The sequence below is a fragment of the Cetorhinus maximus genome, chromosome 2 (assembly GCF_964194155.1).
Source record: "Cetorhinus maximus chromosome 2, sCetMax3.hap1.1, whole genome shotgun sequence".
NCBI classification, from domain to species: domain Eukaryota; kingdom Metazoa; phylum Chordata; class Chondrichthyes; order Lamniformes; family Cetorhinidae; genus Cetorhinus; species Cetorhinus maximus.
The window spans coordinates 155,314,788-155,339,218 of record NC_135880.1 but is presented as its reverse complement, the minus strand read 5'-3'; the positions used below and the strand labels follow the sequence as shown (position 1 = coordinate 155,339,218).

At 38.4% G+C, this 24,431-nt stretch overlaps 1 protein-coding gene across 10 annotated transcripts in view; it reads right to left on the bottom strand.

Moving 5' to 3' along the window:
* Positions 1–24,431, bottom strand: part of LOC144698817 (nuclear factor 1 B-type-like) — a 375,700-nt gene that overhangs the window by 48,147 nt on the left and 303,122 nt on the right. For 5 of the 10 annotated variants that reach the window (XM_078570524.1, XM_078570519.1, XM_078570518.1 and 2 more), the window contains exons 9-11: positions 21,979–22,147; positions 19,125–19,210; positions 6,392–6,480 (exon numbers count right to left, since the gene is read on the bottom strand). In XM_078570524.1, coding sequence (XP_078426650.1) covers positions 6,392–6,480; positions 19,125–19,210; positions 21,979–22,147 — 344 coding nt within the window. The remainder of the gene's footprint in view (positions 1–6,391; positions 6,481–19,124; positions 19,211–21,978; positions 22,148–24,431) is intronic. The other 5 variants (XM_078570525.1, XM_078570522.1, XM_078570523.1 and 2 more) reach the window with 3 other exon arrangements.

Genomic DNA, 24,431 nt, shown 5'->3' with positions numbered 1-24,431 from the left:
TTGAATCTAACATCTTCATTGGGACATCCTTTTGGGTCTTTCTTTGTACATGACCCTACACGAACTTCCTGTGTGATGGCCACCAATACTAACATTGTCCATAACATAAGAACATAAGAAATAGGAGCAGGAGTGCACCATATGGCCCTTCGATCCTGATCTGCCATTCAACACAATCATGGCTAATCTTCTGCCTCAACTCCATTTTCCCATCCATTCCCATATCCCTTGATTCACAGACAACCTTCAGCTCCACAGGGAACTCTTCATTCTCTCATACCACCTACAATCTGCAGATCTGCAACTATAAATCTTTTCATCTTCGGTATTCTTCTTCCATTTTTCACAGAAATTGTACCCACCATAGACTCAATGGGCCAGACTGAACTATTTATGATAGTTGGCACAGGCAGTATGAGGATAAACAGCTGCTCCACTAGTTAAGCAATAAACATGTTTTCCAACTGCTCAATAAGTTGACACCCTAGTTCACCTGCACATCCAGAAAATGCACAGTGAACTTGGCTGCTCCTGCAAATGTGTTAAGAAAAGGTAAAAATTGTGATTCCCACTTATTGCACTGCCTCTGTACTAATGTTGGTCTCTAGCTATTTCACATAGAACTTAGAAAGTTTTTTTAGTTACAATTATATCATTTTTACGTGCCTGCTTCAGATATACCAGAAAGCCCAGGCAGCAAGTGACAAAGCATTCCTTTACTTTTAAATGTCACTGAATCATTAGAGAGGGGAGAAACACAATGAGCTGGAGCTGTATTTTGGGTTTTCAGCAGAGTGAGGGAGGCAGAACAGAAAGTGGTCCGCTCACTCCCGCCCCTGCCTTCCCAGCAGAACGTTCATATAGCGGGGGTGGGGGGCAACCCGCCTGATCTGCCACCGTAAAATCCAACCCAATGGCTAGGATTCTCCCAGCATGAGTTAAGTCCCAACATTGGGACCCAATACGCATCCTGAACCCACACCAGCAAAAAGCAGGATTGCATCAGCAATATTCCCGGAGGAGGCCAATTAAAAGGCTGGCAGCAAGCCCATTATCCAATTAAGGAGGGCAAGCTGCCTCTCCATGCTGCCGGCCCTATCAGAGGTCTGGCAGCTCTGCAGTCTTGGCACCAATGGCTGCCTCTGAGGCTGCAAGGAAAACAAAACGGTGCCTCTATTTTCAAGCATCCTCAAAGGAGAAGCAAGGAATTAAGTTGCTGTGCTAGGCCCAGGTAGACCCCAGCGATCAGAGAGGTAAATATAACCCTCCCTGGGAAGCCACCTTGATGCAGCTGGTGGCCTCCCCACATGGCGAAGTGCCGCTCAGCACAAAATGCCAGCTGCTGGGGAAAAAGGCCCTCATTTAGCCCTTCAGTTAGATAGATTGGCTGCCCACCTCCTGTCTGTGGATGGCCAAGCTACTGCTGTTTCTGCTACTGGGAAAATGGTCCAGCCTAATACCCTGTCAGCGGAAGACTAGTAAAATCCCAGAAAATGTTTGAATTTCTTGTCATGTGTCTGGATATAGAGCTGAATAATTTTCCATACTTGCTTGACGAGGAAGTAGGCATGTTTCATTTTTCTGTTTATTGAGAAATAGGTATAAGGAAGTGGAGTAATTTGTCATTCATGACCTAGCCAGAAACATTCTTGAATTCTGATAAAAGGTCGCTGAAATGTTGAAACATTGCGGCGAATTTTAAAGGAGGTTCACTTTACTTGCCCCACAGCCCACCCCAATTGAAAAGTCAGTCGTAAACATGCCGACTTTAAAAAGGGCTGCCCCACAGTGATAATATGCTGGTGGTGGCCTTAGCAAGGTTTGAGCGAGGCTTCTGCTCCTCAGGGGTATGAAATCCCGCCCCCAAGAGCTGCTGGCCAATCTGATGGGCCAGCAGCTGAGTAGTCTTGGGAGCACCAGAATGCAGTAGTGGCTGCTGATGGGACCACAAAAGAATCCCATGATCATGGATACTGGACTTAATTCCAGGGATTTTGGACAGGCAGGGATCGGGGACCCTAGCAATGGGGAATGAGAGGGGTTGGGAGGTCAGGTTTGAAAAGGGGGGGGTGGGGGGTACCATCTTGAGGGCAGTGCCCCATTCCTTCCTGCCTTTTACCCTGAGTTGGGAAAGTAGCTGGTTGGTCATTTTCCTTCTGCCTTCCCCCGCCTCCCCCATATTATGGAGACTGAGGCAGAAGGAAGCCCCCTAAGTGGCCTTTAATTGGCAACTTATGGGCCTCAATAGGCCTAAGGACGAGTGGGCTGACTTACGCTTTACCCGCCCACCTTAATATGGGGGACAGCTCATAGGTGCGCAGGAAAATGATGGGATATAGCCACCCACTTTATTTTACCTGTCCACCTTCATATACGCCAGCGGCCTGCTGTAAAATTACCCCCGTTAACTTTGTTTTTCTCTCCACAGACACTGCCTAACCTACTAAGTATTTCCAGCATTTGTTGTTTTTGTTTTACGTTCTTACATTCTTAACTTTAAAGACACTGGTTTAGAGTCTCAACTTTAAAATTAACCATCAGATTGCTCACACCCAGCCAGAGGAAAGGATTTTATTGACAAGAATTGTTCAAGAAAGCAGCCCACCACTAACTTCTTAAGGGTAATAGGAGATGGGTAATAAATGCTTGCCTTGCCAGCGAAACTCACATGCCATGAAAAATTAATTTAAAAAAGAACTAAAGAATAAAAGAAACAATTATAATTTGTCTAAGCTATCACAATAGGACTACATAATCCACGGTAAAGCCTACTCTGTTTATATATCTGACGCGCTTTTTGCAGAGCATAAAAGCACTCATTTTTGATAGAGAATGTCACAGATGTTGAACTTTAAAAAAAAATGTTTACTGCTCAGTGTCATCCATAATCTTGACACCAGCTACAGTTTCTAACATAAATGAACATAAACATTTCCTTTCTACCAGCTCTTTGGTTTAAGATAATTATTCATACACATGGGTTTTCTGAAATGTTTATTTTGTCCCAACCTCTTGTTACTGTATGACTCAAATAAGTTTATGAAGGGAAAGTGAAGACCACTTTAATAAGCTATAACATGTAGTTACAGTCACTTGTTTTCTTAGTTACATTCCTTGACAATTTTCACTTACATCCTTTTATTGCTATTTCAGATAGGGATGTAGTGTGAAGGGGTTCAGATTCAAAATCTTCATTCATTTTCAGATGGGGCAACTTTAATTTAACTGAGATAAGGCCATATTTGTTGGTTTTGAATATTGGCCAGCTGAGCGACTAGATTCTATGATTCACGTGGAGTGAAATCTGCATCTTAACTACTGTGCTGTTAGGCTTCTTCAATTCATATTTTCTTCTTTAATCCATTTCCCACCTTACACACTGCCGGTCAAAGTCTGCAACCAAGTAAAAACATTCCACCTTAAGAACAGTTTTCACACTGTGCTGGGCAATGTTGGTGTTGCATTTTGCATTATGTTGTATGCTCCTCCTCTCCTCTCCCCCACATAGCCTCCGCCAAAGTCATCTGACAGGAAACTAAAGATTAAGTTTGTCCTACCTAAGGGAACAAAGAGCCCACAGAGCAATGAAACAGCTTACTGCAGAGTGCAAAGTTTCTAATCCATCTCAAATCTTGGGATTTGCTGGAAACTGTCAATGCAAAGTTGTTTCTTTGCTTTAGCATTTTGTCTATGGATCATCTTTTTGCACTGTACCATCCACATCCACCATTTCCATAAAGGTTAACTTGAAGCACCAAACATAATCGTGTGGAAATTAGACTTTATTGATTGCTATGGTCTATTGTTCCCCTTTTTTAAATCCCTGTAGTTCAAGTTCAATCTGGAATTACATCATGTCTGGTTTCCCTTGGTTACCAGACAGCTTGCGACGTGACCATGATTAGAGAGGAACAAATAATCTTCTTCATGCATCAGCTCCCCATCTATTCAAATATAAACTTTTTCTCACAAGTACACCTCAAGTATGCAGTGTGGTTAATTTATGGATTATGGTCTAAATTAGATTATTTAATGGCTTCTTAATGGATTGTTGACCCTCGTCCTCTCATTTACATGTCTGGATGTCTTGCATCTAAGTTCCTGAGAGGAGCAGTCAAGAAATTATATTTAAACTCAGGTGAAAATTTGATGGATTTGGCCACATTATGTAGGATTTTTTTAAAGTACACTGAGGTTACTTGACTACAAGCTTTTTTTAACTATCTTTGTCAAACAGTTTTTCTAGCACACACATTTTACAATTTAATTTATCTTGATGCAAGTGAAAAAAATCCTTATAATATTCTGCAACTCTAAATTACAATCATGAGAAGTAAAATAAGAGTAATAAAGCATTTGATCCACGTTTTTCCAAAGACTTTGATTCAAGAGCATGAAGGCAATCTTCCGAGTCTTTCAAATACAATTACTGAGTTAAACATCCTCGCCCAGAGTGCAGCATGGAACAGCTGCTTCACTGTAAGTTTAATGTAAGTTACTGCAGTAACATAAACTTATGGCAGGAAGTGCTGACCCAGTACATTTGCCAGGATAGTCAAACAGAAACATTTATTTTTTTTCAGAAGAGGAAAATAAATAACAGTATTGATGCTACATGCAAAAGGATTAACCTTTTAAGTACAGTACTGAATTTCCTTTTGCATTTGGCTGTAAACAGACCAGCTCCCATCATCTAGGAAGCTTCCTGCAATATGGCAAATAAAGTGGCAGGCTATTGACGGGGAGCACAGTCACAACATATTATTTTCTGTGAATGTCAGTATGATTCAGAAGCAGAAATAAACTTAAATTTGGACTGGAACACCCAAACCCCACTGATCACATATTCGGTTTAGTTTAAACCACATAGCCTAAGTGCATGACCACCAATTAACCAAGCTGTATTGCACAATTCATAAGATATAGACATAACACTTGCAAACAAAAACAAAACACACCTTTTCTGTAATGATAACAGACCTCATCAAAGTACCATGACTGTAGTTTTATAATGCCTATACACTACCATCTTTATATAACATAGAATACACACATAAACTCAATGGGTAAAATAAGCTTAAGTTGTCCTATGATCCAACTGAGAGGTTTAATAAGCATTAACCTGGAACAAATACACTCAATACATAACCAATGGAATATAGTCCTATATTTTCAAAATGCTGAATTTGTAACTATAAACTATTAAATATTAATTTGGAAATGCATGATTATTAATAAAAGAGAAAAACAAAGAGCTGGTGCTGAGTGTTCTGCAAATGAACATTTCTTCAATCACGTCCACAAACTCTGTCCCTGTTTCATGTATATCCTTAATAAAAGGACTCCAGTAGATTTTCTTAACTGCCTGTTAACTTTGCACAAACTTAACAAAAAGTAGTAATTTCTCTTAAATATAAATCAGAATTGTAATTTTTAAGACTGCAATATCCCTCTTTGCTGGCCTGCATCTGTCCATTTCAAACATCATTGAAGGCCAATTTTGCTCCAAATAGAATTTAATTTTGGTTTCATAGAATTGCATTAAGTGTTTTATTATTCATGTTCTTTTGTAAGTACCAGTACATTTAGAAATACACTCACTTGATTCTCTATGTCAAAAGCACATTCATTCAGTGTTTGCCTGGAGATAAAATTTTCTTTCAGTTCGTATGTACCCTCTAAAAGCTATTACTCTCTTTTTCCAGAGAATTCTCCCCACGTAGAATCACCTGGGTCATGCACTGCCTATGACTAAGGTCGATACATGCTCTGCTCTGAGACCACTGCCTGTGCTATTGGCTAAGTGCCAGAATATGCATCGCCTGATTTGCCTTTACTCTCCATGCGTTAGCCCCAGGCCTCCTCTTGGGTCCTCCCTGATAGCTGAGATCCGGAACTCAGCAGAATGGGACTGGAACCTGTGTGTCACAGGTCTTTAGCTTCACACACTGGTGCACCAGTGTACTGTGCTACTTTTCTGAAAAGCAAACTAATAGTTAAAATATAAATACTTTTTCTTTAAAAAAATCATAAGCAAAGTGAAATGGAGAGTGTCCTGAGCACCAAACGTTGAGGAGTTAAAGTTTCTTCCGTGCTAACTTTCCTTCAGCATAACTTCAGACTTCTTAGAATATTTTGAACAGATGTTTTACATTTAATTCTCTGAAGAGGATGGCAGCCATGTTTATCTCAAGCAATGTGGGAAAATTCAAGGAGTTTAACATTTCCAAATCCACTGTACTCCGAGAGTTTGAAAATGCTGAGGTAGAGACTGACTGTATAGATTTACACCAAATAGTTTCAAACAGACTTGAGGCTAGACAACAAGAAGAGATAATGCAGTTTCATTTTGATATTCAGGTGTAGATTTTAGAAATATTCAAAATATTACCTTTGCCAAGCAATTCCCAAAGTATCGTCACTGGCACTGGGGTATAAATGCCTGCCGTTTTGATTCATGGTCCAGTCACAAATCCTCAGCTGTCAATTGAAACCTATCAGTGAGATTGGGTATCGAGCAGAACTAGACTCCAAGAATACATGCAAAAAATTCACTTCCATTAAGAAAGGCATTAGTCTGATTAAGATGCAACATAGATTTCAATCAAGAAATATTAGAAAGTTAACCACATTGGTTCAACATTCCAGACAGATAGAGTAAAGGTTAACAAGAGAAAAAGTTCATTTTCTGTTTTACTTTATTTCCTTAAAGGAACAATATGCACCGCAAGAACTGGCAATTAACTTCTGCCAGTCTCACAACCCTTTATGTAGTTATGAAGAATTGACACAAAAGCTACACTGATCTTGGGTGGCTCCAAATCAGACATCTCCTCGCCTTTTGTTTAAGGGCAACATTTCGGAGCAGTAAAGTTCTTTGTCTGCTTTTTTCTTCAGAAATGGCACCAAGTAAGGTCACCCAGGGATAGATTCAACTTCCATGCCAGTTTCTTGGAGCTCTTTATAAAACACTGTGGGACAGACATGCCCATGTTGCAAGCACTGAATGTATATACTGCATATAAACACCATGGTCAACAATAGAGTGAAACATACAAATACAGAAAGAGTGTGTGAGTGAGTGAGTCAAAGTAAACAACAAATAATAGAATGAAAAGAAAAAACAAATGACAGAATGGTCACACCTGTTTTTATGTATCGAAAAATTCACAACGCTTATTCGTCTGGGAATTCAACTATTTTACTAACATATAATCCAAACAGAAGGTTGCATTTGAGATTTTATTTAACAATAAATAAATAAGCATGCACTATCACAATAGGATGAAGATATTTTTGGCCATGAGTAAAGACATATTGAGTGTAAAACTAGATGATTACTAACAATACTTAGTAGTATGTAAATCATACAATACAGTAACATTTTATATAATGACCAATGGTCCTCTCATTTCCATGTAAACTATAGTTGGCTTCTTAAACAAATTGCATGATTTTAGCTGAACTTTAATTTTAATTATATACAGGCATGTTTCCTTGCAGAAGAAACATCTATCTCCATTTTTCATCAATTAACTGTTCCTTTCCCAATTTATTTTTTCATCAGTGTTAAGATCCATTTTACAACTCTGTCAGAGGAATATAAGATACTGTTAGGACTAGAGGAAAAAATGTTTTTCCCCCAAATATTGAACTGTTTAATAACACTAGGTATCCTCAAGAATGTCTATTCTCATTTCATAAAAACCTCTTACTTTGTGGCCCCTAAAAACAAATTCTGCTACACTCTAAAAATGTTTTCCACTGATTTTGTATCACTCATTCATAGTTTTGAAGGGTATTCTTGCAGTACTGTACAATTCTACTGCTTAAAATGCTTTTCTGTAGCTCTAATCATTGAAAAGGGGGCCTGTTTAAAAATTGTAAAAATTATGGCAAGCAGTTCAATTTTGGTAAATTCTTTAACCTGAAATGATGAAAAAGTTTAAAAGAAAACCAACTGCCTCCTCCACCCCACACACAGAGGTGGTTAGTATTACAAAGTGTCAGCCATTCATTTCTGAAAGTTCCCTATCCAATACACATACCAAAAGTGAAAGGTTACACAAAACAGGACAAGGCAAAAAAGCAAAAGATCAATGGCATTCAATTCAAAATTCCACACACAAAACCCTATATCTGTTTACGATAAAAGCCTATCTGTTAGACGAGAGTTGCTCATTTTATGGTAAGACTAAAATCTTTTCCTTTCCTTTTCTTCAACTGATGACTCGTGTTATGGTACAACTGTGCAAGCATCTCACATGGCCATTCTTCTTCTGTGAGCCTAGAGCGTCAGCTAGTATTCAACTATAAGGCATCATAGCCAAGCTCAGTCTGAGATTGGACTTTCCTTGCCATTGCCTTCCCAATCACAGTTACCCTGCTGGGGAAGCTCCAAATGGAGGCCAGGTGATTCAGGGGAGAGGGAAAATTAAACACAAATTCAGTACAAGGATACTTTCATATACTTTTTGGTGAAAAATAGAGTGGCAATTGGCCTAACACTCAGTCACTCAGGTACAAGGCTCAGCAAGATCACTGTCAATAAAAAAAATGGATGCCTTCACAAAAAAATGTATTAGTGGAGACCAAAGTCCCTTTGGTCTCCACTAATACAATCAAAGAAAAAAAACCGATGGGATTAACATCTACTTGTTTAGAATGAAAGTCTCTATTAAATCAAATATGTATATCAAAAGGTATTCCCTTTTGTGTTAATATTTATTCTAATGAATTGCAAAAGTTTCTCCAGGAATGAAATTCTTGCAGCAGACAGAGTAAATGAGATGCACTTCAAAAAATGGTAAAAATAAAACTTATTAATATAGATATATCATGATATTTAACTCATACAAGGAGATAAAAGGACCGAGGGAAATAGAACCCTTCAAGGTATATCTTCAATCCAATCCAAATTCTAATTAATAAAATATCTTAATATGCATTTGCTATGCAAAACTTCGTGCAGATGGTTTATCAAAACTGTAGTTCTTAGTTGTCTAACTTAAGAGGAATTTCATTGAAAGGAGGAAAATTTGCAAACTTTACCCTATTCATTGTGTTATTAGTTTTAATTATGGATAATTAAGTATGTAATTGCCAAGTGCGTGAAATGCTTAAGAGAGCAAATGGAAGACTCCACAGGCTACATCTTCTTAAGCATCACAGCGTACCTCAAACTGACCTATTCACTGTGTTTAACAGTTATATAAGTCCCATTATTGAATACGCAGCTCCTGTTTAGAATGTTGGAGTTAGGAAAAAGTGCATGTGAACAAGCTTAAAAACATTCAGAAACAAGCGCTGAAACTGATTCTAGGTAACACGTACCAAAGCTACTCTGACACAATCAAACAACTGAATATGTGTTCCCTTGCTGAAAGGTGGAAAAAGCTCTGTCTGGACTTTGTTAGAAAACATTTGAATCCCACTTCCCATTGCCACAATCACACCAAAGTAAATGCGCAATGGAATTAAGGAAAAAATAGACCATTCTGCAAATAACATATAGAACAAATAGATTACGAGACAGCCCAATCCCCTACTTTAAAAAACTCAGAAACAGTATGTAAATGATTGGGAATTTAAGGAACTCAACCTGACAACATACGATCTATGGACTTTAATACAAAATGCAGAGTGCAGTAGACCTTTCATTTTTATTCTGTAAATTAAGGAGACATGCATTTTGTAACATATTGTAATTATTTGCATGCTGAAATGATCACAATTGTGCAATACTTTTATTATTTTATACTTTATTTTTATTTTAATGATTGTCGATAACTATGCTATGAATTATGATTATTTGTTTTATTTGTATTGTCATCACAATTCGGCACCTGCCACCATGATAATTTTTCAATAAATCAATTATCTATGTCTGTACATTTTTTTATGTGTGAAACATATTGCATCAATATTATTAGAAACTAGGTGGTCCTCTAGCTCTGATATAAAAATGTCAGGTGTCCATCCAGGGCCTTGGCTCAAAATCTACTACTCTACCTTCAAAAGGCAAGTTTTCATGATTCTTGGTTGGGTCACTGGTATATTTTGTGCTGTTAAAAGAATAAAGCACTGTAAGTCTCCGATCCAAATTTAGCTCCAAAGGCATGACATTCACATGTTTCAGTGACTTTTTGGAAATTCTAAATCTCTCTCTTTCTTTCGCCTCCTCAAATCTAACTCACTCCAAAACTTACAGTTGTTAATTACAGGCCTCTGAAGGAAATTTATTTTCAAATCAAAACCACCACTGCAATCATCCAGATGAACATACAAGAATAATATGTGGCACTAAGAGAAGTGAGTTTCCCTGGAGTTTATACACAAAGATGCTGAAACAGCTCCTTGAAAAAAGAGCCGAGAGCAGAAACTCTGGAGTTTCATCAATCAAAAGTTGGGAAAAGGAAATCAAAACAAATCTGCCTTTTCTCGATCATTTCCTGTAGAGCCTCATGCTATGGATTTTTCACTTCAGCTGATTGTGATTTCAAAATGATTATGCTGACCTAAAATAGTTTTTTTACCTTCCCACACCCCTCTCCCCCAACACAGCAATTTAAATTTCCCTGTGCATGTACAGTCAGTTAATTAGTATTTAATATTTTTGCTATTTTTTTCTGTACTTACAAGTTTCATGCATTTTGTGAAAGCTCGTGTCTTAGGATGAGTTTTTGTAAAGCAGAACTGAATAGCCAACTGAAAAGCATCATGCTGCTCAATTATGGGCAGAATTTTACCCTTGGTGGGCGTGCGGGCCCCACTGGCTCGGCGGTGGGCGGATAGCTGACGTCCGCCGCCGAAACAGGGCCTGCTGCCATTTTGAGTGGGCGGGCCAATTAAGGCCCGCCCAGCGGCCTTCCCGATGGGGGAGGGAGGGAATCCCCAGCTGTCAAAGTGCGCTCTTTCACACATGCGTGCGAACGAGCGCACTGCTCCCTGAGACTAAGTGCTGTCTCAGGGAGATTAGTGACAGTGCACAAAAGTAAAAAAATAGAAAAATAAAAATATTATTAACATGTCCCCCTCATGTGACAATGTCACACGAGATGGGACATGTTAATAAAAATGACATAAACTTTATTAAAATTTTTTAAAAACAGACATGAAACCTCATCCCGCCAGTGGATGAGGTTTCATGTATTATCAGGAGCCCGCTGGGGCTCCTGGCCTGCCCGCCAGCCTTAAGGTTGGACTGGCAGGTATTTAATGATCTTAATTAGCCTGTCAATGGCCTTAATTGGCCATTGACAGGTCGGTGGGTGGACAGCTGATTTTGCTGTCCACCCGCCTTCCTAAAAATTTAAAGGGACTGGGATGACATCGAGGGTTCCTCCCGACGTTATTCTACATCATTTTCCCGTTGGTGAGCAGGCCCCGCCCCCAAATCGCCAACGGGAAAATTCTGGCCTATGTCTTTGCATCTCCTATACTCCTCAGCTACTTCTGCTAATTTTTCACTTCCAATATGTCCAGTATTATTTGCTGGTGCACCATCATGTAAGCTAACAATTTATTTGCTCTCTGAAATGTCCCTGCTCTGCTCTTTGCTGGCCCTCTGCTTGCTCTTTCCACTCCCTCAATGTCACCTTCACAGTCAGCACCATTAATGCAACGTGGGTTGGATGTATGCATGTTTACAAGTTTGCCTTAATTGGTGTTTAACAAGCCAATAAGTAATTATTAACATTAAATCAATCTGTTCCAGGAGGAATTTTGGGACAAAGATATTCTAATGCTCCTTTGATTATAATGTACTAAATTACTACACACATATTTAGCATGTGTTAGCTCTAATGTCATCACTTTCTAAAAAGTGCTGCAAAACAATTGTACAACACCAATAAATGTATTAAAATAATTGAACACATGAAATACAACAGCACATATGACAAATGTGTATTTACAAAGCAGTTAAAATTTGGTGGGGAACACACTTGGGTCAAAATGGAACTGATGATTCACCAACACTGCTACAATTCTGAATTGCACGGCAAACACCAGCACATGTTCAAATGTCATCTCTTGAAATAATTGTAGAAAGCTCTTCAAATTCTGTAAATAAACACTGCAATTGTCTCAAAAACCCACATAGTAAATTTAAGGTAATTTGCTTTCAAGAAAGGAGGACAGAGAATGGACAGGTTTGGTTTAGGTTGCTGGAAGGGGCAGGGCATCAATAAAATTAAACAGGCTTGATTTTTCCATGGACTGTTGGTATTTTGACTGCAGTTTCCTTTCCCAATTTCCTTTAGATGAAGTGTATGTGGAACATGACCCAGTTTCCCTCCTCCTATATCTTTACATTCGGCCTTCACCTTGGCAGTCCAGTGATTTGATTTTATGTCAAGCTGTCAATCATAACCTAAGACAAAATGAGTACTTGGAGTCTGTGGGATCCTGATTGTCTGCAGCAGACTTCCTTCCACTGCTGCAGTTGCCTATGTTGGGGGAGGACTGTGGTGCATTGATATGCTTTTCCATTCATTGTGCTATCACTAAAGCTGCATTCTTTGTAAGTCCACCACTTCCACCAACTACTATTCCTCAAAGAAAAAAAGTTAAGTAAACCAAAGGCAACCCAGCAATGCAAAAAAAAGCATGAGTCAAGAATACGATGACCAGCAATTCTGTTTAATTAACTTAAAAGCGTTAAAACCAGAGGACATCCCTTTGTGTAATTTAACAATAAACTATATTAAAGACAAATGGAAGAATATGATTAAAAATATATTACAACTAATAATAATCAACAAATCTAACACTTGGTCAGGGCAAACCAAGATCTGAAATAGCATGTCACTAACACTCTGCTACATATCTGCTGTGATACATCTGTGCTGCTACAGATGCTCTCTGTGGCAGCGCAGAGTTTTGTGAGCTGCTTAGGAATGCAAGGTATTGACTTTAGTATTTTTCCAATTTATACAATCAATTATACTCTCCAATATGATGATGTCATCAATCACATTGATGACATCATCATCACAGTTACAAACCTTGCAGAAATTTGTTGGAACTTTATCAAGCGATCATTGCTCATTTAAAAATTCAACTAATTATAGTACCATGAATCTTGGACTTTATTTCAAGTGCAATCTATCAACTATAGGTTTAACCCATTCACTAGTTGTCTTCAGCTGTATATCAATCCCAGTTTGGCAGCGAAGTCATTTTAAAATGGCTTTCTTACCAACAGGAGGGGCCATTAGGCAGTCAGATTTAATTTTCTGGATACCAAATCTTTCTTATGTAGAAATTTCTCTACCAAATAACAACACTGGCAAAATGAATGTGGAAATTTCTAATGCTGAATACAAATGATACCCTCTTTAACAGTCCCTACTGTACTGTATAGATCAGGATAATTCTGATTTCAACCAAAGTGGATTCTGAAAACCAGCAGTTTTTTGAAAACCAGTAGATGGAATATCTACTATGATCCCGTTAGCTTCGCAAAGACTTTGGGGTCTTAATCCTGTCATTTACGAAGTGGATTGCACTGGGAAATTGGAAGTATTCCATTTTATTGAATTAAACATGGCATTGCAGAAATCAACTTTTGCATCAGCAGGTTTCTCTACATAAACCATGTTCTCAGGTTTGTATTTAGGTAATAACTACTACTGCAGCTTTCACACACCTAGTCAAAAGCAGCAAGTAGAAATAAGGTAAGTCATGTATTACAGTGTTTTGTCTTGGCAAAAAGTGGGGCTTTTGTAATTCTTTAGAAGTAAAAAGCAGTAAAGAGTAGAGAAGGATTTTTCTTTTAAAAAGGATAACCCCTTTGCTTCCTAACGTGAGAGGACTAATGAATATTCACACTGTTTTTCCTACAGTTTGAAATAATGGCATGTGCCTTATTAACATTTCCAATTGTTGAATCTTTTGTGAAAAAATGTGATCCTTAATTTAAAGTCACTGTACAGTAATTTTACTGTAAAAATATGCTGGCTTGTGCTTCTAATGCAATTTGCTTGTTAGATTCCTTGTGATATTTAATGTGCGGCTGTTATTAATTTCTAATCATTACAAATGCACAATTGCTCATTAACCTGACTGCCCAATTAACTACATATACAGACAGAGCAAGCAGTATACTGATTTTGCTTGTTGCTGTTTTGATGAGCGCGGCAGACCATTTTGTATGCTCTAATTAGTTATACATAGCCACTGCAACAAGCTGCCACCAACTACCTCATGCTGCTTGATTAACCGCCAAGTCACTGATGCCAGACTGAGACCATGACTATAGGTTCACGTCAAGATTCAGACTCCCTTTATACAGACAGATGAAAGAACTCAAAACAGTTAGAAAACTATAAGCCATGTCCTCTCTTTGTCCATGCATTCTGCTACAAGTTCACATTATTTTGATAAGAAATACCAGATTCAACACAGGAGCTTTTCAGAGACTAATGTATCTATACAAAAGCACTAAATGAGCCCATATGGTAACTCAAAGTTAATAGATTGACCCTATAGAAACACACATACCTTTGTTTAGACAGATAGAGAAGTTTTATTTTGTATCAATTGATGAGAGGAGCATGGCAGGCAGCATATATGCTCTCAAAACATTATTTGTCCAATTGACATTTTCAGCCACAATATATTTAGTAAAGCATTACCACCTAATTTTGGTAGTTTGGTGCTGTTTGGCACTTTTAAAATTAAGGATTACTGCACACAAAATTAAGCAGTTAAGCATTTCAGAGCAACACAGCTTCCATTACTAAAGCTAAATGATGCATGAAATCTTAAATTCCGCTCGTTATAAACCATTTTAACACACTTTTATTGAAATGAAATAGCTGTAGTAGAGACAGTAAAGAGATACAACTATCCCACTAATGGCCTTGTTTTGCTTTAACTGTCCACAATTCATCTGTAGAAAAGTTCCAGGTTTTCTTTGGCAATAAAGCCACTGCGCAATGTCATAAGAGAGTCAAATAATCGTATGATATCATACCGCAGAAATATAAATCACAATACAGGCAGCCACAACAAAGAGAAAAGATTAACATGGCTGATGCTGTTTATTTTAAGGGTCACCACCTATTAAAATATCTAGTGTTAAAAGGACCTTTTTTCGCCACTGCAGCCCATTCTCCCCATTAGCTTTTTTTTTATTCTTGACCAAAATAAAATGATGAATACTTGGATTTATTTTGACCCTGACTTTTTATTTTTATTCAATTCATTTTTTTTGCTGCACAAATACAAAGCAATAAGTATCTAACACTTTGAAGCTGATAAACAATAAAAGCTTTCTCGTAAATCACATCCATGTTAATATTCTAGAAAGGTTAACCCCTTGAGCATCACCTGCAGTCCAAGTGCCAGCATTCAATTCATTTCTATTCACTTTGTCTTTAAAGACAAGCTTAAGTTCATAAACTATGCCACTGTAGATGTTATGCACAAAAATAACCTTTAAATTGCTCATGGATAAAAGTGGCTTGACAATTCCATTTTCATTCCATGTATTCTTTTGAGTAAATATAGAAATTACAGGGAGGAAAAGATTTTTAAAATCTACCACAGAGGATAGACCGATCAATTAAAGTTTGGGCATTCAAGACATTGTGATTTTGTTTCATATGCTACTTGGTAATAGAAGATAGATATAGATTAGATATATTTCTAGTCCACCTTGTTTGGACAATTTGATAAAGACTCAAAACTGGAAAAAATGCGAGCATAAACTATGAACTGAGGGGTCCTTTTGCTTGAGAGGGCACTACAGTATGGAAGGGAGTTACGGTGAAATTGTAACTGTATTCATTATACTTTATTATGATTTCACCAGGACTAGATATCATTAGAAATTTTCAACATAATGTTGAAATCAGTCATAGCTAATAAAGTTAATTGTGTCTGTGTGAAATGTACATCACTAGAGAGACCTCTTCAATCCATTAAAAGTTCATTGAATTTTGAAATAAATAATGATCAATTCCAAGATAATAACTTGTATGTTTTTGATAGAGGTTGGGGTGGGAGGGGGGACACAGGTGGTAGTATGAGGGAAGTATGGAAATATACTTCTAATGTTTCTGTTTTTGTTGGTTTTAAGTTGCTCTGCTACTTTTTGTCATGGCTACTGTAGATATTGAAAGTACACTGAGAACAGCACTCATCAGAGAACTAGCTTATTGAGGTTTGATATCCTGCTTCCATGGTGTTATATTCTGCTGCAGCTGTGAGATATGATTTTGTCTGAAACAAAATTCTCATTATAACAGAGCTGTCAACGACAAATTTGCTTTGTGTTTGGTGTTTAAGATAATATTCTAGGAAGAATTGATTTGTTCTGAATGAGTGAGTTTCAGAATGTTTTAATTTGTTGGGAAGGCTTTACAGACACATCTGACCATCCATTGAATCCCACAAACTAGATTAGAGCACTTCTTGTCAGAACATAATCAAAACAGATTCGACCACTTTTGTGTGAGACCACATTTGACGGCATCGGTGAACGAAACAGCGTTGCTATGAACCATGTGTCCTTCACCAATGTGCTTACCAGAATTCCAGCAAGAATAAATGAAGCATGGATGGTTCCTCAGTTGGTAGAATCCATCAGAAGAAAAGGTGATGTTGCAAATGAGGGGATGTTTGAGAGACGTTGCAGGAGGAGGGGGAGAAGAATACCTCAATTGAGGTTTCCACCAGCATTGCCATCTCTTAGAGCACTGTGCACTCAATAGCACTGCTCACTGTTTCAATGGTAATTTGGGTACCTTGTCATTAACTAGGGGCAGAATATTGTCGAAGCGACAGGAGTCTCAGCCGTCAGCTGGAGAGCGTGTGAGACACTCGAGTCATCGCTTTTCAAGAAGGCCCACCACATCTTGTGCCACTCAGGCACTTAACAGCCCAGCGGTGGGCCTTCCCCCAAGATCAAAGACCCCGTCGCGGAGAGCTGCTGGCTAATCAAAGACCTGCAGCTATTCTATACACAGCAGTACCACTGGGGAGGCAGTGGCTACTGCCGGTACTACACCCATCTGAGGCCTTGGATCAAGGACGGACCCAGGTACAGGTGAGTGATGGCGGAAGGGGGTCGCGGCATGGAGGTTGTGGGGAGGTGGGGTGAGGAGATTTGATAGCAAGGGCGGGGGGATAGATCTCTGGGCCCCCCTTCCCAATGCCTGATGCTGCAATCATGCACTGAGTGCCTTTGAACAAGGGCCCTCCCCCAGGAGCCTGCAAACAAACATGCCAGTGTTCATCTATCATGCTCCCCGATTGGCAGGCCCCCATCACTGGGTTAATACCAGTGGTGGCAGGACGAGACCCTTAAGTGGGCATTTATTGTGTCAGGAGCCCATCTGTCATTCTTGATTGGACAGCGAGCCCTCTCCCTGCACTTTAATTAGCTGCGGCATTGAAGATTGCAGTAGGTGTGTCTCAAGCACATACGGGGTCGGGACCTGGAACTTATCCCCCATTTCCAGTTCCCAATCCCTGATTAAAAATCCAGCCCTAGAAAATTGTAAGACAAAAGGTTCTAGATGAGCATGATGAATTTGTTTTGAAAATCTAACTGTTTAAATGGAAATGTAATCAAAAAATTAAAAAAGGAAAATGCAGAATGTGACTGCAAATAGATATGACAGAGAAGGATGGAGAGGCAAAACCACTAATTATTGCTTTGTGGCTTTTGTGGCTGGGCACAGAAGTTCCAAAATGAATAGTCAGAGGGTTATTCTGGCAAAGAGACATTGGTTAAGCAGTCATGGACGTACATGTGCACTTAAGTGCCTATTAAGTCTGATATTCTTATTTAACCACACTTCAAAAAGATTTCACGTTTAGTCCTCTTATTTGTTTATTTTAATGGTAGAATGGTATACCAAATAGTGTACTCTTTATATAGTTCTTACTTATCAATACTGAAGCCTCATGCTAATGTGACACCATAGCAAATTAAATTGATAATTGAGTATAACTTCAGCATTCCAGAGAGGGGACAGGGATGTTGTCTCAGCAAAGTCATGAATTACTGCTCTTCTTTCATGAGTGGTACATAAACCATAATTACTAACTACCACATACATTTCTGAGAGATTAAGTGAAGGGGCAACGTTTAAAGGTAAAGGATGTTAGGATATTTCTCAGACTTGCATCCCTCCTTATTTCTTATTCATGTTTTGAAAATGCTGACCAAAGGACAGAGATCTTGTGTAAAACTCTGATGTGACAAACAAAATTCTACTCTAGTGACAGCCTAAGTGAAGATTGAAGGCAAAGCATGTTCAATTCAGCAGAGCTTCCTTCTCCTCTAACTCACTGTCACTGATGACACATTTATTTACAGTATGGAAGGGGAATGATCGCTGGGACCTTAACATGGACTATAACATTGATCGTAAAATTCTGTGCAGCTGCTGGCTGTCGAATTGATAATTCACATGTGTGAGCAGTCAAGTTCACTTTTAAATCACTATTGGGTGGACAACTGGGGTCATCTGTCACTTCTATGGAAGAAAGCTGATAAGTTCATGGAGAAAAGTAAATGTAGTTCTTCATGGAAATGTTCCCCTTTCCACACATAATCTAACTCCCCCCAACAGGAGGGGAGCTGAGCAAAGAAAATTAATTTGCCCTCAAGCCTACCTGATGAGAAAACGAGGGTTAATGCTGGAAAAATGGCTTTTCCCCATCTTTTAAAATCCAACAGGGATGCCAACTGATGTAAAAAATTTTATTTTGAAAATGTTTGTACTCCTAAGATCTTCTACTGATCACAATATTTAACATTCATGTGTCACCATCACTTAAGCAGTAAGGCTCCCATAGCAACACAGCACAATCTAGAGCACTATAATAACATGATCAATCATGCAGTTGTGAACTGTTGCTTATCCTGGAAATACAGAGAGCCAGTGAAAGCCAGATTCGGATTTACATTGGAAGCAAGTTCCATAGTGCTTTGGCAGGTAGCAGTTATTGTTTGAAAAGAAGAAGATACGTTAACTTTGCCTCCTGATTTCATACCATTAGTTGCTGTTCTCTGGTATAAAGGTTTAGAGTATTAATACTGCAGTGATGTAATGGATCCAGAACATTATCACACTTAGCCAAAGAATGATAGGAATTGTGCCCACCTGCTGCTGGTGGAGAAAGGCCGGGTCCCTTGAGCTGAGTCCAACAAACTGTCGGTTGGCTGGGGGCGTACCTGAACCTGTGTAGGCTGATTAAAAACAAAGATAGAAATTAGACTTAAGGCAATAGACTTTTTAATATCATTGTAATATCTAAGCCTTCCATTGCATTATTAAAGCAAAATTTTGCATATGGCAAACCTTTCAGATAAGGGGGCAGAATGTACTTATTAGTTATTGAGAAAAGTTAATCAGCTAGTGCTACCCAAGCTTACTACAGTACTGAAGGTATAATAGTATACATATTGTTCCTGGAAATACTTGCAAGAAGAACTATATCCTTTACTATATACTCTTTGCCTGCTATCTTAGAGCAGACATTAAGTCATTTTCTTTAATGAGTTAACACATGCAGAAAAATTATATTTAGTGAAATGTCATATTAATGTTGCACTCATTAGTTTAACAAAATGAATCTTGTTCCATCACAATGTGACATGGCTTAATCCTCAAGATTGACCTATGCTCTACATTTCAATGCGTATTATTGTGGTTTTTATAGTAGTCATATTGCATTTCCAAATTGCAGTTCATAGAGTGCTTTTGGTTTTTAGAACACCGAGAACAGCACAATCCAACCCCTAGAGGTTAAAGAAATTGCCTGTCAATTTTCTGCTAACTGCTGGAGAAGTACCATCAAAGTGAAACAAGGAGCATCTCTTCTTTCAGGAAAACCAACTTTCTGAACAAAACTGACAGCTGTAATTTTTTAAGGACAGAGACAATTTGGAATTAGGACATTATTTTTGTGGTGAAGATGAAGAATGCATTAATGCAACTTTTGAATACAGTGCTTTTCAAGTGGGAATGCTTCATTCCACGTTTTTTGAAAGTCTGCTCCATTCGAATATATAATGAAAGGGAGAGCAAGGTGCCTGTGTGGGCCACTTTCTTTCTTTCAAGCATGTATTCTTTGTTTAGTTTCTGTTTTCTGAACTTCATCTGGATTTCCAGTTTTAACTGGCCCTGTCAACATTTAAACATCTTGGTAAACTTTCAAGACGTATTCATGTGGCCCCACATACAGGTGTTAGAAAACAAATGGGTCACATTAACAAGTAAAACCTATGGACTGTGGGGGCTTTGAAACAGTTTTTTAACAGAGAGCAATGATTATATTTTACTAATGCTGTGTATTGAGTGTGGAATTGTAACATTTATTCTTTAGCTGCTTAAAATGGAAAAGGTGAAATTTTAAAAGGCAGAGAGTAACTGGATGAAAAAATGAAATAAATTCCAGTGGATGAAACTAAAACAGAAATTTGGGAGAAAATTTTAGAAACTTAGCAGGGAAAAAAAATCTAGACAATTCTTTCTTTTTTTTTTAGTATTTTTAATGTTTGTACCATTGTGCCTCTTACTTTTCTGATAGTCTTGTCTCCCTCCTCGAACACAGTCTATAGCTGTGTTTCATCCCCAGTACTTTGCTCAAGCAGCCAATATTAATGAATGAGCTTTGACTATGAAGTGTTGGTGGACTGTTCAACTACAGGGGGCATCGTAACCAGTGTTCTATCTTCACCCCATATCAATATGGACAGCAGAGGTCATTGAATAACAATGAGGAGGAGGAGCCATGGTAACTTCTAATCTCCCCAACTCAGAACACTGAGGACAACTGTTAAACCTCTACCCCACAACTGTGTGATCAACTAACTGAACACAGACAGGGAACTGAACAGGGACTTTCCTGGTTTGTACTGGTTTGTACTGCTCAGTTACTCACTGAAGGAGTGATTGCTACTTTTATACTACCTCCCTTAAGGAATGAAGGAAACTTGCACAAACTACAAGCTTCTATCCTGCAATAAATTTATCTTTTTACTGAATTTGAATAGAAAATCTTTTACAAATATGCATGTTACAAATCTAAACACACTCAATACTTCAGTAGAATTGCCTCATTAAAGCTCACAGCAAAAGTGCTGTGCTTTAAAACAAAAAGAAACATACAATTATGGCACTCAGTGTACGCTCACCTTTCATTCTTGGGCACAGAACAACTACCTGTAGTCTACATGTGACCAGACACGGGTTTGAACAGCTGAGAAGCTGCAAAGGCACGGCAAATCAATTAGTACACAAGTCGCAGCTGTCTAGAGGTTTTCTCAAAAGAAGACATTGTTCTCCTATTCCATTGCTGACAGTCTCCCACGAAACACATTAGCGAGCCTTTGTTAATTTCACCCAGGGAGAGAGATCCAGAACACACTGTGGCAGTTTAACCACAGCACTTGGGAAAGAGATGGCCAATCCCAGCACGTTCCAGCACATCTGATTTTCATCATTAACACAGTCTGCGAGCACTCTCTTGAAATTTGCTGTGATCAATCAAAGCTCATAATACTGTTTAAACTGTAGGTTGCAGCTGTCACAAACCAAAATTGCTGCAATAATTTATTAATACTGTAAAATCAAAAGTTCAAGTATAATTATAACTTGGTCCAATGCTGTCTATTGTTTAGAAAGCACCAAAAAGTTAATAGTCAAATAAGCTGCCCTTTCTGAAATCCAACTTAATTCATGGGAATTAATCACAATGATCCAATTGGCCCTCTTAAATCCTTGCCTCTTTATAGCGTTTGCATAGTTTAGGTTCTGTTTTAATAATGCAAATGAGAGATAAACACAAGCCAAAAGAAAACTATATAACAAAATGTATTTAATCTGAGAAAAATAGTTTTACATATATTATTCTGTTTACCTCAGGAGTGTGAGTTCTATTCTTGCATCAGGATTTGAGGAGGGAGTGATATAATCACAGGGGTAACACCTCATCTATTTTAATGGTACTTACTGGATGATGGAGATGATGTTGCCTCACCTTCGGTTGATGTAGTGATGGGTTTAGTGTCTGAAGACATGGCCAGGGTCACCGGTCTGGACATGCCATGATGAGGTGAGGGAGCCAGTACTGAAGTAAAATGACCAGGCACTTTGCCCACTACTTGACCACTACTATTAGGCTGTGAAAAGGAACAGAGAATTAGAGGATCAGCATTTTTTTGTTGCACAACAGGCATAAAGGCAAAAATTGTCTTGAAACTAAACTAGTAAATTGCTGAAATTAAACTAGTAAAAATGCAACTGTAATTTTTCAGAGCAAGCAAATGTTAGCCTTGCTGCTAGCTGTGTAACAGCTAACAAAACCTTCATTCAATCGCTATGTCCCTGTCTTATGTCTGAAAACCTCTTCTCCTTACCACATCCTATTGTACCTCCAAAAGCTTCCTAAAAAAAGCTCATCCCTTTGACTGTCTTCAATCTCTCCCTTAACAATCTCTCCCTTAAATTCTTACTTTCTTTACCAAGGATCAACTTCCTGCTTCATACAGTTCTGATAGATGTCTTGCGTGTGAGGAGTTCTGTACAAAAACAATTTGCTGTGCTGTTAAAATATTATTAACGTATTTTCAAATAGAAGTCTTTTCGTCAGATGGACTGGCTAGTGCTGTAATCTTGTAAGGTACATTCAGCTCCATGTCCATTTTCCCCAACTTATTTGTCTCTCAAGCCTTAAAGGAAATAATTCTCAAATAGTTCTGTACTAAAAACTTAGGGACTAAGCCAGCCAACATACATCCTCATAGACATAGGCACTGGATATTAGGAAATGTTGCACCTTCCAAACCTGAGACCTCTATCACCAAGAAAAACATGGTCAACAGGTACATGGGAACACAGCCATCTGCAAGTTCCTCTCCATGCCACACAACATTCTTATTTGGAAATATATCACTGTACTTTCACTGTCGCTAGGTCAAAATATTGGAACTCACTGCCTAACTGCACTGTGGGTATACCTACACTACATGGATTGCAGCTGTCCGAGAAGACAACTCACTATCACCTTCTCAAGGCCAACTGGGGATGGGCAATAAACACTGGTCTGTCTTGTCAGTGACACCCATTTCCCATGAACAATTAACAAAATCTTGAGGCTTGTAAGACAAATATGTGGAATTAAGCAAATATTCTCAAAGTGTGAAATTCTAACAGCAAAAGTTACTTGTAGTTAAAAGAATACCCATCAAGAAAATAGGGTCAATATTGTCCTCAGAACAAAGGATTCAAAGAAAACGGAGACAAGTCGTCATACAAACGAAGGCAACTTATGTGACACGAATAAACCTTTATGCTTAATGACACTATGACAGTACAGTTGAGACCTCCAGTGTTTGTTTACATATAAATACAGTCAAGTTTAAACACATCACTCCATCACTATGTAACCTGACGTAAACCCAGTCCCAAAAATGATTGGCTGGATGTTTTATCAAAGAAGTGGGAAGAAAGAAATATAAAGCAAATAAGAGAGAGACTAAGAATAAGAGAAAGAGAATTGGAAGAGATAGTGGAAGAAAGGAAAGAAGAGCAATTCACTCAGCTGGGAAACGAGTGAAGTAATCCTTCTCCACATGGGTGTCCTTGAAATTTCACAGATGTGTCTACCAAACTGAAGGCTGTTGGGAGCATGTTAAAACAGGGTTAATGACCTCTGCACAAGTGGTTTCATGCTAGAACAAGGTGCAACACTGAAATACTGGGAGCAAGGAATGTACTGATTTATGACAAAGAATCGCCTCACATGAGTGCTTTTTGATAATGTTTAGATTTTGTTACCACTCACTTAAAATCAGGGTTTGTTTAGATATTGAAATGAAAATATCAACCTGTGATTTATATTGCACTTATCTTTCTTCAGGCCAAAATATAAAGCATTTTAAAGCGTTTTCAGAAAATTGGTTTTAAAGCCAAGTGTGACATAAAGAATTTTTTTAAAAACACAATGAGTGCAGAATCCACACTGTCTGAAATGGTGGTGGAGGCAGGTTCAATCATTGCTTTCAAAAGGGATTTGGATAAGCACTTGAAAGGGAAAACATTCCAGGGCTGTGGAAAGGGCAGGGGAGTGAGACTAGCTGAACTGTTCATGAAGAGAGCCGGAACAGGCACGACAGGACGAGAAGCCTCCTGCTCACCCTTCTGCTCTGTAACCATTCAATGATTTCATGATTAAAAATATTAAACAAAACAGAACAGATATGTCTGCAACTCAAAATTTACCAGAATAAAGGAGGTTAGAGGAAATCTGAGGTGCAAAAATTATAAAGCATTTGGATGAAACAAATCATAAACATTCTATTTTCATTGATCAGTGAGTCAGCAACAGCATCGTCAGAAGAACAAAAGGAAAAATGAAAACAAATATTATTTGTACAGAGGGGTGTTGGGACATGGAAATAGTAT